Below are 17082 nucleotides of genomic sequence, written 5' to 3'. Positions count from 1 at the left end.
TATTTGATATGGCTATGATTAAGCTAACGCTAGGAAAAAAAACTTTCCAATTGTTGTAAAGTGCATTGGACATTAAAACTGATGAGGTAATGTTAGAAATTTGGTAGACTAACTTTACCTGTGTTCCATGATTTAATTTAATTATATCCCTTTTTTTCTGGTCTCTAACAATGTTGTGGAAAGAGAATAATATAATGTGTTAAAAAGGGTCCAATGCCAGAAAAAAATGTAAAGGAAACTTCTTTTAAATTATTTATTTATTATTAACAACCCTTCATGTAGTTGATTTGCCATTCTCAATCAGTGATGCATAGTATAATAATAAAAGTAATATAATAAGAGGAATTGTTCTCCTTTTTAAAAATTTATATTAATATATAATATTCCAAGTTATAATACAGTGCAGTGCACTGTACACCAGGATATTATCATTGTATGTTATGGACGTGCACATATTCATTTACGGACTCTTTCGTGTATGTGGTCAAAAACTGCACCATACAGCAATTACAATGCAAACAAATACATAAAAAATAGGAAGTAAAATACGCTTATAGAGGTATGTTTAACCCCTCGGGTTGTCCACCCATCTATCCTTTTTACATATTTTAAATAACTACTATAGAGGAGTTAAGTGGTATACACAAATCAATTATGTAGGACATTCACCACCTGCACATCGTGTGGGCAACAACACAGTATGGACACAGTCTTTATGAGGTTACCACGTCTTATCAGTGCACTGGCAAGTCACTGTAGGAGTGGCTAAAGGAAAGAGGGAAGATGTATTTACACAATATGGCTTTATTTAATTTTGTATTATTAACATGAGTGTCAATTGAAAAAAATGCTTTTGCACTTTTTTTTATCCTGCTTGTAAGTGTTATATTTATTTAATTATGTATTTTTATTGCATAAACACATATGTTTAGACACATTACAAGTCATCCGAGAAGAAGCAATACAAGAACGTATGTTTTAATTCAAAACAAACTTACCTCAAATGTATTGAGTCTCCTAGTTGTTAAGTTAAATGGGCGTTAAGTTAATTATACTGCTTTCTTGACAATGGCCAGAGTGAGAATTGAGTACTTTGAGAAATGTTATCAGCACCATACTATAATCAAGTGACTTAAGCCAGGCCACTTGACCAATGTTGGAAGGTTCTGAACAATTAACACTTCACCAAGACATCTAGAATCATCTTAATTCAATGGTTGTCTTTGTTACCACCATACTCAAGTTTATGACACATTGTTAATGTAATTGCATTTAGAAAGGTTCGTGAAGACCATAATACTATTTCCCCAAAGCTCAGTCTACAGCCTCAATAGTGTTGTTAGTCCCTCCATTTTTAGAGGGACATTCACAGGTTCGCCATAACAACAGACCAGTATTCATAGTTTATTGTATCTGTCATTCCCCTTTTTCAATTCTGTGTGGATCCCTGATCGTTGGTTAAGTATAAGATATATGTAGCTGTTTCATGTAACCCTGAGCGTGAATGGATCAACTGATACTGAATAAAACAGTTAAAAAGTTATTTAAGTTATTTATAATTATTATTATTAACGACGACGACAACAACAATAAGACACACGACTAAGAGTTTTATTTGAATTTTTTTTTTTGATTTCAAGAAAATAAATCAGGGTCTGTATCCTTCCTTAGAGCCATCGGCGGGTCACTGCGATTTTGAATCTGGCACATGTGGCTTCATACAGGATCTAATAGAGGACAAAGCTGATTGGCTGCGTATCCGAGGACAAACCCCAACTTCATACACTGGACCAAGGGGTGACCACACCACTGGCGTGGGTAAGTCCATCTCATATATTTATATAAATTCCCTTGTCAGTTTGAATATATATTATATATTTCATCTTACTGCCAGATGTCACTTTTACATGGACTTATTTTAGTTCTGCACTCTTTTGCCTTTGTTTATTATTTAATGCTTGTACCATTTCCACAACAGCATGACTTTTAATATTGATTTTTAGTGCTATCCACAATACACATAATTTTGAACTTAGTGGTCACACAGGTTTGGTTGCACTTACAGTACCTATTGTATCGGTGAAGTAAAAATATATAACTTCTAACCAAAGCCTTTTGTAAAATCTTAAAACCAAATCAAATGAAAATGGACTGTCAATATGGAAATACTCACACAACTGACTGGTTACAAGTATCACCAAAATTAAAAAAAAATAAAGACAATATTGGTGATAAGCCTATAGTTTGCTAAACAAAACAACCTGAAACAAGCTTGGACTTTTGAAGCAGGTTTATTACAAAACTTTTAAGGACTATGGGATATAACCAGATGTTTTTGACATTTTTACAATATCAACTATGTGTGCTAAGCAAAGGTAACACTTCTGACGCTAAACGGAACAGAAGAAATCACATATTTTTCCACAAAACAACACAACAATAATAACACAACTCAATAACTTGTTTCAATTGGGAAAAAAGTGCTGTCAAGTGTCAGCGATAGTGTTTCAACGACTGGTTGGGATCAGTGTTAAAAAGTAGTAGAAGAAGAAGCTATCAAGTCATTTCCTGTAAATGTGTAGCGACAGTGTTAGGACTATCTGTCAAATATTTGCGCACTGGCGTAGTACAGTCACTATCTTAATGTGTACTATAAACCAGTGCACTCAGAGAAGTGCTGTCTTAAATCAAACATTGCTGCTACGCACTCACTGGAAATGACTCCACAGCTTCTTCTTCTACTAATTTTTAACGCCGATTGCAACCATCATGCTCATTTAATTTCTCTTGAGCACTCTGTGTACAGTAAACATGAGATATTATGAGATGTTTGATTTATGTCCAATACTATACATACCTGTTCTCCCTATGAAATGTTTGAATGATTGAATTCACGGCGGTTCTTCCAACATTTGGTTGCACCCCCCGACCAGCCTCAACCATTGTGAGGCCATGATTGACAACATGGTCCACAATTGTATCTGCCTATGTATTTGGCCTCTTCTCATTCTTCCCCTGTTTTGTCCCCTTCCCCTTCCTCCCCGCATCCTCAATCCTCTTCCACGATGCCGGCCTTCCATTTCTGTGTCAAAGAATTGTAGAAATGGTACACACTATGTCCCGCTCGGATCATTTATGCTATATCCTCCTCGTGAGTGAAAGCTGAAGTCCACCTGAGAGCAATTGTTCAATTTAGGAGACATTTCCAGGAAAAAATGATAAAATAAGGTATAGTATTTGCTTGACAGAATTTAATAACTAGTTCAACAATTTTGTACGTAATGACTCAAACAATGAAATTAAGACTATTAGTTTTATTGGGAACGACTATTCAGCATCCATAAGTATAGTTCATTTTGACTGACATGACATAAGCAAATGACAATTTTATAAAACAGCAGAGAATTGCATGAAAGCAAATGATACAATTTGTTCAGAGGAAGGAGAAATTGCTACTATGATGTGCTCAAATGACTAAATGTTGCGTGCGGAGGTTGAACTAATAGTTATGAGAATTGTCATTCTGATCTGAGAAAAGCACCAAAGCAACTCAGAAAAACTGTAATACTGAGTCGACACTGTGTTATTAAATACTGACACCTGCCGGACGTTAGAAATCCTAACAGGCAACCTGGATGACAAGCTGAACTGAGAATGATTTTCTGACCTAGTATATACAAAAGTCGTTGTATTTTTGTTATTACTGTTTCTCGTAACTGTGATCGTTGCTTTTGTTTTTAAACCCCTTGCTTCTGTAGCACTTTGGGGTTCTTTCTTAGAATATAAAGTGCACTAGGAATAAAATGTGTTATTATTATTTTATAATTAATAATTAATTAATAATTTATATGTATCATAATGTGATTATGTAAGTGAATGAGGAGGCTTGAAGACTGTGATTTTTTTTTTTTTTTTTTTTAAGGTTTTTCAGAGTTTTGAATCAAGTTGTTTCTCTTTTTGGATTTCCTGCTTGGGAAAAAAATGCTCACATGGAAGAGATGCCTCAGCATTGAGGAGGTGGATTTATTTTAAAAAAAAAATACATTTCGGTGCAACAATGTCAGTTCGATACATTTCCAGTATTGATCACGTGACTTTGTTAAAGCCATAGGCGCACTGACACAGGTGTTGCTGTCTGAGCTTGACGCATGCGCCAACACATCGGTGTTGCCGGACCCATAGATAAGAGTATATATGAGTTGACTTGTATCATCATAGTTAGTTATACATTTGGTATTGTGCTTTTTATTATGTTGTCATTTGATGTTGCGAAGACAAATCCGCACAACTCTTCCAACCATTGAAGCTAGATTGCAGCCTGCATGGCCTGATCTGATGCAGGTAAGGCAAAAAGATGCAAAAGGAAAGGAAAGGTACAGTCAAAACTTTAACACAAGGAACAATCCTAAACCCTTGCCGGAGCTGCAATCCGGAAAAGGGCTGGATCAAACCTGCCACTGTTGTTAAACGGTTTGATACACCAAGGTCATATATAGTCCAGACTGACAAAGGTGAAGTGAGATGAAACAGACGTCATCTTGGAAACTGTTTAACCCACCTGAACAACCAACTGAAGGGCTCGAGACTGAGAAAGAAAATGTAACTGAACAAACGGAAGCCACAGAAGAAGAGTATTCTCCTGTCAAAACGGAGAGTCCTAAAGTGTTGAGAAGAAGTGGAAGGAAAATAAAACCTCAAGAAAGATTTAAGGAGTTTGTGTAGATAAATGTTCAGGAGAGAAAACCTTAGTTAAATGTTAAAGGAGTGATATCTTGGATAGTAGAAATGTTACGAGAAACATGCTTGAAATATTGTTTGCACAAATTTCTATTTACTTGTTTTGAAGAAAATGTTTATTTGGTTATGGTAACACTATGTCTCAACAGACTGCATTTCAATCAAATTGATATTGCTCGATTGGTTGACATGCAGCCGTGAGAAGAGATCTCAGACTGACTATTTGATTGACATGCAGAGCAGCATATCTTTGCTCCCCCTCTTTTAGTGTGCTCACGGCAAGGTTCATATGTATCAAGAATGAAAAGAGCTTGAAACTTGAACTCAAAGGTGGAGTACGTGCATATTTACTGCTCAGATCCATGTCAGCCTCACTTGATGAGAAGTGTTTAACACATATACATTAACGATCAATATTGATCAAGTTTACCACACACACACACACACACACACACACGCACGCACGCACGCACACACGCACGCACGCACACACACACACACACACACACACACACACACGCACACACACACACACACACACACACACACACGTGTTGGCAGTTACATGAGTTGATGTTTAATTTCTTTGATATTTTAATTTGATCTCCTTGAAAATCACACTCGTATAAATCGGCCATCACATGATGACTCTTTGTAAACAGAAAACAGTTTTATTTTATAAATGTAATACGAATGTGTGTTACAAATTCTAATGAATCTTTACCATCATCACTACTGAGTGCTTTAAGTCACTGATTTAATTATTTCTCGTTAAACTCAATTTGAAGATATTTAAAACAAGCCATCGATCGTCTCTGTCGATAAAATATTCATATTATAAATCTGTTTTCCAAGTAGCAAGGGTAAAAGTCAATCCCAGAGATACCAACAACTAATACCATCAAGACCTTTTAAAAAAAATGATATTAACATCTATTATGAAAACTCTGGTAGATTAGCTATTCAAGCTTCATTAAGAGTCTGCTCATTTTTAGAGCCCACAATATATCTTCCGCTGCTGTACAGTATATAGCTTTAAATTAATATCCATTACAAGCTTATGCATGTTCAGATGCCATTGAGGTGTCTTTCCATCCTAAATACCAAAATCATCTAAATTTGAAATTACTTTCAATATTTATTTAGCTAGAAAAACACTTGAGAGAAATAAAATCCCTGATGGCTCAAGTTCAACGTGAATACAAATGGTAAAAAACACCTTAGACTAACAAAGCATAGAAAATATTCAGAAAATAATCAAATGAGGTAGTTGAGTCTGGATAGACTAACTCTCGGCAGATGTCTCACCAAGCCCAACTTTCACACCATTTTAGTCATGTTCTTTGCTCTCATTCCAGGATACTTCATGTACATCGAAGCGTCCCTGATGCGACCAGGCCACAAAGCCCGGCTTTTGTCCTCCGACATAAACGGCTCTTCCATCACCCAGTGTTTATCTTTTTTCTTTCACATGCATGGATCTGGAACAGGCATCATGAGTGTTCTCCTGCGTAGACAAGGGTTTGACAAACTTCTATGGAGGCGTCGTGGGGAACAGAGCGTAAGCTGGATGAGAGCCTTGGTTGAATACCAATGTGACGTCAGATGTCAGGTATGTACATCATTTTATATTACATTTCATACATTTAAACTTGATGATGCGTCTCTCTAAAGCCACAGTCTCAAAAATAAATATCACCAAATGTCAGTAGTTTCTTAGCATATACAATGCATCCAGACCAGTTCTGAGCAAAAATGAAACAATGGAATACTTTTTAAATACCTGATTTATTTCCATGTTTCCACCGTTGCTCTGCTCTTCAGCCATGTCAAGTTTGATTTGTTACTTTAGTCTGCTACAAAATACAAATTTTTCACATTAAAAAAAGGCCTTTTTTTGGCCTTTTGCCTAGCACGTCATAACAGTCAAATCTCACTTTTGTCAATTTTCTGAAACTGCAGCCCTTAGCTAAATGTTTTTGTGATTAGAAGTTGTTCATGTGTTTATTTGTAGGGGTTTGTGGCTTCCCTCTGTCTGCTTCAGATCAGCATAACATCATTTTTGTTTGTCCGTGCTCCCTGAATGCATTTTGTTGGGTTACCTCCTAGATTTGACTACAGGCTCCTTTAACTCATGAAGTGCTCAGTGTAAAAGGAACAGTGGGAAATGTTTGGGCCAAATTAGGTGTGGTCCACAGGAAGTATATTTATTCAAACTCAACTCAAACTGGAGAAGGTCCCGGTCCAGTGGAAGACCTCCTGTGTGGTTCCGGTTCCCAAGGCGGTACACGCGAAGGAGCCGAGCCACTTCAGACCAGTCGCCCTGACCTCCCATCTGATGAAGACCTTGGAGAGGCTGGTACTCCGCGAGCTACGCACGACGGTGAGCTCTGCGTTGGATCTGCTGCAGTTCGCCTACAGGCCAAAGATGGGGGTGGACGACGCCGTCATCTACCTGCAGCACCGGGCACTGACTCATCTGGAAGCCGCCGGTAGCACTGTGAGAGTCATGTTTTTTGACTTCTCAAGTGCTTTCAACACCATCCAGCCGGCGCTGCTAAGGAAGAAGATGGAGGACGCAGGAGTTGGGACACAGCTGGCAGCATGGACGATGGACTACCTCACCAACAGGCCGCAGTATGTGAGGCTGCAGGACTGCAGGTCTGAGGTGACCATCTGCAGCACCGGGGTGCCTCAAGGGACAGTGCTGTCACCTTTCCTTTTTTCCCTCTACACGGCGGACTTTACCTATGACTCCAGCAGCTGTCACCTCCAGAAGTTTTCCGACAACTCGGCCATTGTGGGCTGCGTGTCTGGGGGGGGCGAGCTGGAGTACAGGTCAGTCATCAAGGACTTTGTTGACTGGTGTGAGAGCAACTACCTTTGCTTAAACACCGGTAAGACAAGGGAGATGGTGATTGACTTCAGGAAAAAGTCCCCACCACATCAACCGGTGAGCATCCAGGGCTCGGACATTGAGCTGGTGGACAGCTTCAAATACCTGGGTGTTCACCTCAACAATAAACTGAACTGGTCCACACACATCAACGCCGTGTATAAGAAGGGCCGAAGTCGCCTCCACCTCCTGGGGAGACTGAGGTCCTTCGGAGTGTGCAGACCACTTTTAAGGACCTTTTATGACTCCGTGGTAGCCTCTGCTATCCACTACGCTGTTGTCTGCTGGGGAGCAGGCAGCACGGACCGGGACAGGAAGAGACTGAACAGGCTGGTCAAGAGGGCCGGCTCTGTCCTGGGCCGCTCGCTGGACTCGGTGGAGGAGGTGGGAGAGAGGAGGACACTCTCCAGACTATCCTCCATCAGGGACAACGCTCTTCACCCACTGCACCTGACCGTGGAGGAGCTGGCCAGCTCCTTCAGTGGCAGGCTCAGGCACCCCCAGTGTAGGACGGAGCGTTATAGAAGGTCCTTCATCCCAACTGGTGTCAGGATATTTAACTCTCTACTTTAAATATCCTGATGCTAATCCGTAGTGTGTTTTTCTTCTCGTGTGCTTTTTATTTTATTTTTTTTTCCGTTTTTTATTTCTATTTTATTTTATTTTTATTCTATTTTATTTTGTTAATAGTGTCAAATTTCTAATTTTGTATTTTTTTTTTGTATCTTTTATTATTTCTTTTTTCCTTGCACTTTATTTTTTCAACTGCGCTGTTGTGAAAGTGTGTTTCCCCTCTGGGGATGAATAAAGCTTTTCTATTCTATTCTATTCAACTGCTTTCACATGATGTAACCCATAGGGAAAGCCAAAGTAGCGCAGATTCATGTTTCATGAATGTGTCCAACATAAGAGACCTCTAGACATAAGGCTCAGCAGATCACTTACAGTAACTGAGTCTGAAATATTGACATTTTGAGGGAGGTAAGGCCTTATATGGGGGCGGCCTACTGCCCCCTGCTGGGTTGGGAGTTAATCGCTCAATTGGTTACTCAGTGACAGTCTGTGATGGACTTGTATTGATAACCTAGGGAATAAGGCAATGTTCCAGTAACTGCAACCTCAGTCTTCAACCTAAAAATCCACGCTCCCACTAAGAACGATTGCTGTCCCAAAGATTACTGTTCTCCTAACAAACATGTTTTCCAGACAAATATGTATAATATATACCCTATTACAGGGGAAGTTCCAGAAGGTAAAAAGAGTGGGATTTGAGTGAATGTCCTTTTTGTCAGGAGCTCAGAAAACAAAAATAAATAATAAACGACAAAATTAAACCAAAGGCTAACAAAAACTGCCTTTATTTATGTTAATTTGTACCCTTAGACTGATATCCACACATACATACAAACCAGTTTGACACCCCTGATCTAGATAGATAGATACTTTATTCATCTCTTTAGAGAAATTCACGGTTCAGCAGCTCCAGAAAATGTTACAAAGAGATAGAACACAGAGGCATGCAAGTTATGTACATCATCATTTAAATCTATGTTCTTTATCTTTAGACTTAGATTGTATCATCTTGTTCTTTCTAATTATTTCTCTTTGTTCTTGTTCTTATTTTATTTTTATTTATTTTTAATGAAAATTGCTGTATTGCTGTGGCTAATTGGAAAAAAAAAGAAAAATCCCGAAAGAGACCTCCTGAGGGATCAATAAAGTTCTACCTAACCTTACCTAACCTAATTGCTGTATTTTCCCTGATTAATGCTGCAAGGGTTCAATGAAAAGAGCAAATAGAGACTGGGACAGCGGACACCCCTGCCTAGTGCCATTGTTTAATTTAAAAGTTTTTTTTTATTATCCCGTTGGTTGTGACTGTGGCCATTGGAGAAGTCTAAAGTGCTCTAATCCATCCTATAAATTATTCCCCAAAACTGAATGTTGATAACGTTGAGAACTAGAATTTCCAATTAAATTTGTCAAACGCCTTCTCTGCATCTAGTAATAATACTAAGTCATCCGAATTACTTTGATTTGAGATTTGTAGTATATTGAATCGTTTTCTTGTGTTTTCAGAGGACTGTCTACCTTTGATGAAGTCAGTTTGATCTGGAGTTATTACTGTTGGGATGACACGTTCTATTCTAGATGCTAACACTTTAACAAAGATTTTGATGTCTGATGAAGGAGTCCTAGTTGTTGATGCGATTTTTGTTACCATTCAAATAAATAGATTTGAGACAGTCGGCCAGAAGTGTTTGTGGAACTCAACTGGAAATTTAACTGAAAACTTAACTTTAAACTGGATTTATTGATGGACATCTTGTTAAAATCTATGGAAATTTACTGTGGTGATATGGGCCTGTCTAAACTATTTACTTGTTCTCTAGAAAGTTGTGGTAATTCAAATCCATTAAGGAACTTCATGATGTCATATGTGTCTGGGTTTAAATCGGCATTATATAGCTGTTTATAAAAGTCCTCAAATACTTTAATAATGTCTTTCTGTGTGTGAAGGGATTTTCCACTACTGTCCTTTATAATGGAGATTGTTTAATTTCTCTTTTTCTCAATTAATTAAATTTGACAAATATTTAGTTGATTTGTTGGTGTGCTTGAGTTCAGTTAGGCATAGTCTTTGTAATTGTAAATTCACTTTTTTATTCAAGATATCGTTTAATTCAAATTTAACTTTCCTAATCCGACAGAGAAGAGTATCTGTTTGGTTGTCTAAAATAATCTGCCTCAAGATCTTCTTCTTCTTACTTGAAGAGAAGGAGATTTTTTTTTCCATGTAGTACTACTTTAGCCGTTTCCCAGAGAAGGGAAGCAGAGATGTTTGGTGTGTCATTAGTTTCTAGAAAGAAGGACCATTCTCAATAATAATAATCAAAATATTTATCTTTCAGTAGAGATGTGTTAAACCTCCATCGAGTGGAAGACTTCAGTTGAGGTTTAATATTTAGACCAAGTGTGACTGGTGCGTAGTCACTTACTATTATGGGATGGGTTTTTTTTTCTGATATGATTGATTGTAGAGATTTGCTTGTTAAGAAGTAATCTATTCTAGACGAAGTGTGATGTACCTGTGAGAAGTACGTGAATCCTCTCTGATCCTGATTTTTCAGTCTCCAGCTATCAGCCAGTCCAAACTCCTCCGTGTACTGTTTTAGAACTGCCGATAATAGTCAAGGTCTGGTATTTGTGATTGAAATGGATCTGTCCTGGATTGGATCAAGCATAGTGTTAAAATCACCTCCTATAATCAGATTAGAACTGGGTTAGTCAATTAGATTTGAGAATAAATTGTGGAAGAAATCTGGGTAATCCTTGTTTGGCTCATACATACTAACTATGGTCATATTTTGTTTTTTATCTAGAGAAGAGAAGCTAGAGATTACTTATGACATATCTACCTTCTGGGTCTGAGATTGAAGTTGAGAGTGTGAATTTAATTTTATTATTTATTATTTAAAAGATGTTTTATTTGCTTGGGGGTGAAATTTGCTACAAAGTTGTGCGGGAAGTTAGGTTTCTAGCATCATTCACGTTTAATCTTTGTATTGCATATATGCAACAAAGCTAAGATATTATCTTTTAGTCATCAATTTCTCAAATATTCTACACATACAAATTGTTATGATATATTCTTGCATTGTAGTCCACATCATCTACAGCAGGGGTTGGCAACCTTTACCACTCAAAGAGCCATTTGGACCCGTTTCCGATGGGGAGAAAAGCCGCAAAACCCTTTTGATTTTAAAATTTAATATAATTCCAAATAATGTAAATTGTCTCTTCTTGCCTTAATGCTATATATAAATAAACATTATACAAAACGTTAGTTAGTGATCTCAAAATTCAAACTTCACTATTTTCAGAGTAATCTGTTCCAATTTTGAGTTATAGGCAAACATTTTTGTTCATTTTAATTTAACGTCTTCATCTTCATCCAAAAATACACTTAAGAAGTAATGTTTTTATTTATATATTATACATTTTGTTTTTGTATTTATATATTTATTTTATTATGTCATTAAGCATCCTTTATAATCCCCTGCCTTCTAAAAACAAAATGATAGCATAATTGGTCTTACTGAAGACAGATTGGATGTAATTCCAGTTCTACTACTATATTCAGAACCCTCTACCTGGCTTCGCAATATCCTTTGAGGCTTCTGCCTCTGCACCTCAATAAATTGAATTTACTCTCCACCCAACTGGGGGAAAGGGACTATCTATCGTTTTTGAGTCAAGCAGTATGGAGGTATTTGGAAGTGCCTTTTTGGATGGAAGATGAAGATGAAGACAACTGAGCTCTAGTCGCTACATACAAATGAACAAACATTTTTGTCTATAACCCCCCAAAAAAACGATTACTCTGAAAATAATCCCAACCCTTAGTTGACATGAGAGAGTTCCTAATTTTTCGTCTTTTAATCTAATTATTAAAATGTTCTCGGGCGGAGGTCACATGTTGTGGGTGTTGTTTTCCTGTCTTCTGCTTCCCCCCCTGTGGTGTTGCCGGACCCGTTTGTTCCTGTTCCTTTGTCAGGTGTGGTTTCAGGCAGAGAAAAATGTTGATTCTACCGGTGTTTTTGACCCTCATTTTCATTCAAGCTTGTCTTGAACCAGTAATCAGTTCTGAGTGGAATGTTGATTGTGAATGTGTTGTAGTCAAACGTTTTCTCGCTCTTAATTCAAACGAGTAAATTGTACTTTATATTTTGATTATCTTTTAGCATTAATTGAAGTATGGCATATACGTATACAACAATTTTAATCTAACAATATGCATCATAATAATTGTATCATCATTATCATATCATTATTACTACTATCTGTTCAACAATGCAGAATACAAAATAATAGGACATTCAAAACGAAACTATTTGATATCAAACCTTATTTCTCACTGTTCCTTTAAGAGTGAGAAAGGTGAGGGAGGGGGGAGTCAGAGTTCTGATAATCGTGAAGAACTAATGTTGTTCTTATATCAGCGAAGATATGTCTTATACTGTGACGCTTTTTATTAAATACAAATTAAACAGAAGAAGAGGTTTGCACATTGTTCGTGCATCGTTGGAAAAACTCTATGAAACATTTAAATAAAATTCCCACATTTATACTTTTTTTTCCCCAAAAACTCAGAGAGCCGCATCAGAGTGCTGAAAGAGCCGCATGCGGCTCTGGAGCCACGGGTTGCCGACCCCTGTTCTACAGGATATCTGTGGTAGTCAATGATGGTAACTCAGGGAAATAATTGATTCATCACATCTTAAACTTTCCATTCTAAATAATGTATTAACAAGTTAAAAATTTAAGCAGAATTGTTTCTTAGTTTTTTAACAATCGATAGATATGGCACAATACATTAATAATAAAAATAAATTAATTTGAAATAGCTAAGAACCACCTTTGCTTCTGACTGGGTGATACTGTGTAGTGCCTTCCTTTGTTGGCTAGATTTAGGCACAGGACAACATTTATTATACTGACAAAAATAAATATATAATATTGAATTAATTGAGTTAATATGAGCGTGAGAAAAATGTGGTATGTTGCATATTACTTCAACTCTGTAGCCCGGATAGATAAACACACTTCATGCAATTTATATTAATCTTTTTTTTTTTCATAGATCATATTTGAAGCAATCAGAGGTCCATCTTTGAGAAGTGACATAGCCATTGATGACATCAGCTTCAAAAGGGGTCCATGTGAAGGTCTGTGCATTGATTTTCATTTTACCAAACTAAAATCTAACATTAACAGAATATTAGTCATTTAATTAGTTATCAAACCCTTTTATAGGGATAGCTCACTCAAAATCCAATTTCACTCATTTTCTCTTAGCAATGTGTAAGTGCATTCACAGATGTTAAAACATAAGGATAAAGTTTTAGTCTTTAGTGTGTTTTAACGTCACGAAATTTACAGGATGAACTTTTCTGTATTACTGTGTTTCTATTAACAAATCAACAATAAGAGCACTACAACATTTAACAGAATAAATATAACTCTATTTAAATAGTTGTGGAGCTAGCAGAGAACATAGAAACCCGTTTTGTATGAGTCCTCCAATGATCTGTGTCAATTGGACATGTTCTGTTCCCAAATCCCGTGTGAAGTAGTGATTGATTGATTCAGTCCCAGCCATTTAAAATGAGTAAATAGTTTATGAACGACACAACATTAGTCAGGTCTAAGAGGACAAAACATATTTTCATGTTCGTGTTCGTGGCATACGGATAAACCTCTGATCCTCTATGATGGACAATGAATGACTTAATTATAAATAAATAAATTATAAATACATTCATACATAAATAAATGTGTGCATAAATATCAAAACAATTAAATACATAAATGTATTATTGTCAAAGAATGGTGCTTCTCTCTCTCTCTTTCTCTCACAAATATTTTGTATGAGACAAAAATAGCTCCATAAAAATACTCTCATTGATTTAAAATGAATTGTCAAGTATATGATAGGTCTTTATACTCCTGTGCCCCACAGACCCTGGTGACAACGCTTCGTACTCCGGCTCCTCAGAGGACTTCAATGAAATTGATAACTGAGACTGGCTGAAGAATGTCAAAGTGTAATGGTGAACAGTGGAAACAAAATGTACAGCTATAAATGTTTATGCCTGGACTTTCTCTGACTTTTTCTGTTTTGAGGGTCATCATGATGTTGGATTAGAGTTCACCAACCTATAAAACCAGCAAGTTTTACAGAAAAATGTGACTGCAAGAAATCAATAAAAAACATTATACTTTGATCACACCATTAAAACATGTTGTTGGTTTCCAGAATGATTAGATTACATTTAATTTAAATCTAACTTTTTTAGTTGAAAAGTTTTTTTTAAAAATGTTAACAATAACATTGGGCTTATAAATCTTGCGGATTTTGGATTGCATTTTTGCGCTGAGCCATCATTAAAGGTGCAGTACCATCCCAGACATAGACAAAGAAATATTAAATACCCAATAATTTAATTAAATCATTAAAATCAATGAAATGATAATTAATTAAAACAATCAGCGAACAATAAAAATATTTTAATAGAAATATCAAATCTTTACCAAATGCATGTGCTCGTATCAGTAGGAGGAACAAGATAGCTTCCACGGATGTGAAATCCCAGCCAAAGCAATCAGAGTAACAAGACAAGCCACGGAAAGCCATCTCGTACAAGAGTTTACTTAAACCGTTGTGTTATCTCAGGGTCAAGGTGACCTGAAGACTCGGAAACAAACTTGTTTGTGGTATCCCTTGTGTTGTTGAGTCAAGGTGAAAGACCTCCACCACTGCATATGTATGAAAGCCAGGGAGGTCGTTCACCTTCTGATTGGTTGATACTGTGTAGGATCTGTCTCTAAACAAAAGTCGAAACTGTCAACATGAAGGTTGGAGATGGCAAATACAGTAGTAACATGTTTTGTGAGGCAGCAAGAGACAAACATCTAAGCTACCTGGACAGATCCTCTACCAGCATGTTTTGTCTGAAGTATAGAAGACAATAATGACGGGAGCATCTCAAAATAGCACATTAAGCTTTAAACAATGAGATATAAATGAATAGTTTTGGAGCAACTAAAATGCTTTAATAAATGAAAAACGTATTAGCCCTAACTACACTGCCAAACCTGCAGAGCATCTCTACACAAAACAACCAAAATCGAAGCTAGCCTACGCACGGCAGCTGGAAGGGCCTCAAAACCAGGATATCTATCATAATTGAGACCAACTCTCAATCCCAAATATCCTGGATTTTTTGATAGATAATTTGCTTAACAAAAAAGTCTACCCACATAAATCAACCATAGCTTTTTATTAGGTAAAGAATAAGGAAATCCCTTATGTGCATCCACCCTCACTTTCATTTCCAGGAGATACGGGGCTGTGTAACTCTTGGTCTCTTGCCTAGTACAACACAAATTCTCAATATATGTTCTCTCAACAGCTCCTTGTGATATTTCTCAACCAGGGGAAATATAATGTATTTTAGTAAGTTGTTATTTTTATAGCTGACTTTATACATTACCCTAAAAAAAAACCAGAACAAAAGCATCAGAGCTGAAATGATGATCTAAATTTGTGACAAAAACAGAAACTTACATCATCCATTGAGGCAACTAAAAAGCTAACAAATAAAAAAAAAAAGGAAAAATTCAGTTTACTGATCTGTCGTGTAACCCTAATTTTACACAACCTCCTCTGCTAGAACAAATCATAAGTCAAGAATCTTCTCAGGAAATCAATTCAATGTAATTCAAAGTGTAAGTAAGTAGTAAGTAAGAGAGCAGGGTCACAAAGTGCTTAAACAACAAAACAATACTTGGTTTAAAAATACATACAAATTGAAAAACCTTAGAAGGCCAAGTTAAAACAATAGGTAAGTAAGTGACAAACACAACCGCCCCAAGATAATTAGAAAAAACCTCAAACACAAATAAATAGGTCTAAAGATGTTCCTTGAAGGAGTCAGTAGACTCCATCAAACAAAGAGGGAGTGGAAGATCGTTTCAAAGCTTAGGAACCACAGCCTGGAAGGATTTCTCTCCTCTGGTCCGGATGCATCATAGTGTCATATCATAAAAAAATTATCTCAAGACACTTGTTCAGATTATAGGCTTATATCGCTATTAAACTCTATACTTCTATCATAGCAAAAAGATATGAAACATTCATGACAGATATAATTGATGAGGATCAGGCGGTATTTATTAAGGGACATTAAACTCATGACAATATTTGGAGGACTTTGTATGTAATTGATAAAGTACAGTTTAATAACGCTTCAACTGTCCTAATAAACTTTGATGCACAAAAAGCATTTTGATATTGTTAATTTGTCATTCCTGTATCTTGTGCGAGAGAAATTGGGACTAAATAATAAAGAAATACAATGTATTATATCTCTGTAACAAAATCCTTCTGCCAGAATAACAATGGTAGTCATCTGACTGCATTACATTAGAGAGATCCACTCGACAAGGTTGTTGCCTCTCACAACTCTTTTTGCCATTTATATCAAATCATTGCCCCAAGCAATTCGACAAAATGAGTAAGTAAAAGGAATGTAAATTAAAGATTCAAAACAAATCATCTGACTTTTTGCAGACGATATTATATGTATTTGCAATACCCAGAAATGAGAATTTCAGAGATAATACAGCATATGGAAATGTTTGGCTCCTACTCTAGGTACAAACTAAATAAAATAAAAAAAACACAAATTTTGACAATGAATTTTATTCCATCTGAAAATCTTAAAATGGTATTAAACACAACTTGTTTCAAATTACATAAGGAAATGAGAAATTATCTAGAGAAATGGGGTTCTCTTACGCTGGATTAGAGTTCAAGAATCGATACAATCAAAATTAACTTCCTACCAAAGTTACTCTACCTGTTTCAAGCACTTCAAATTGAT

At 36.5% G+C, this 17082-nt stretch overlaps 1 protein-coding gene across 1 annotated transcript in view; it reads left to right on the top strand.

The window, feature by feature from the left end:
* Nucleotides 1–14360, top strand: part of mamdc2a (MAM domain containing 2a) — a 52390-nt gene extending 38030 nt beyond the window's left edge. The window contains exons 11-14 of the mRNA XM_087811551.1: nt 1672–1818; nt 6096–6349; nt 13278–13362; nt 14157–14360. Coding sequence (XP_087667677.1) covers nt 1672–1818; nt 6096–6349; nt 13278–13362; nt 14157–14218 — 548 coding nt within the window. The 3' untranslated portion in view covers nt 14219–14360. The remainder of the gene's footprint in view (nt 1–1671; nt 1819–6095; nt 6350–13277; nt 13363–14156) is intronic.
* The last annotated feature ends 2722 nt before the right edge of the window (nt 14361–17082 follow it).

This window comes from Callionymus lyra, chromosome 1, assembly GCF_982586985.1.
Source record: "Callionymus lyra chromosome 1, fCalLyr1.hap1.1, whole genome shotgun sequence".
Classification (NCBI taxonomy): domain Eukaryota; kingdom Metazoa; phylum Chordata; class Actinopteri; order Syngnathiformes; family Callionymidae; genus Callionymus; species Callionymus lyra.
Note: the sequence above shows the minus strand (reverse complement) of the source record. Positions and strands in the feature narration are given on the sequence as shown.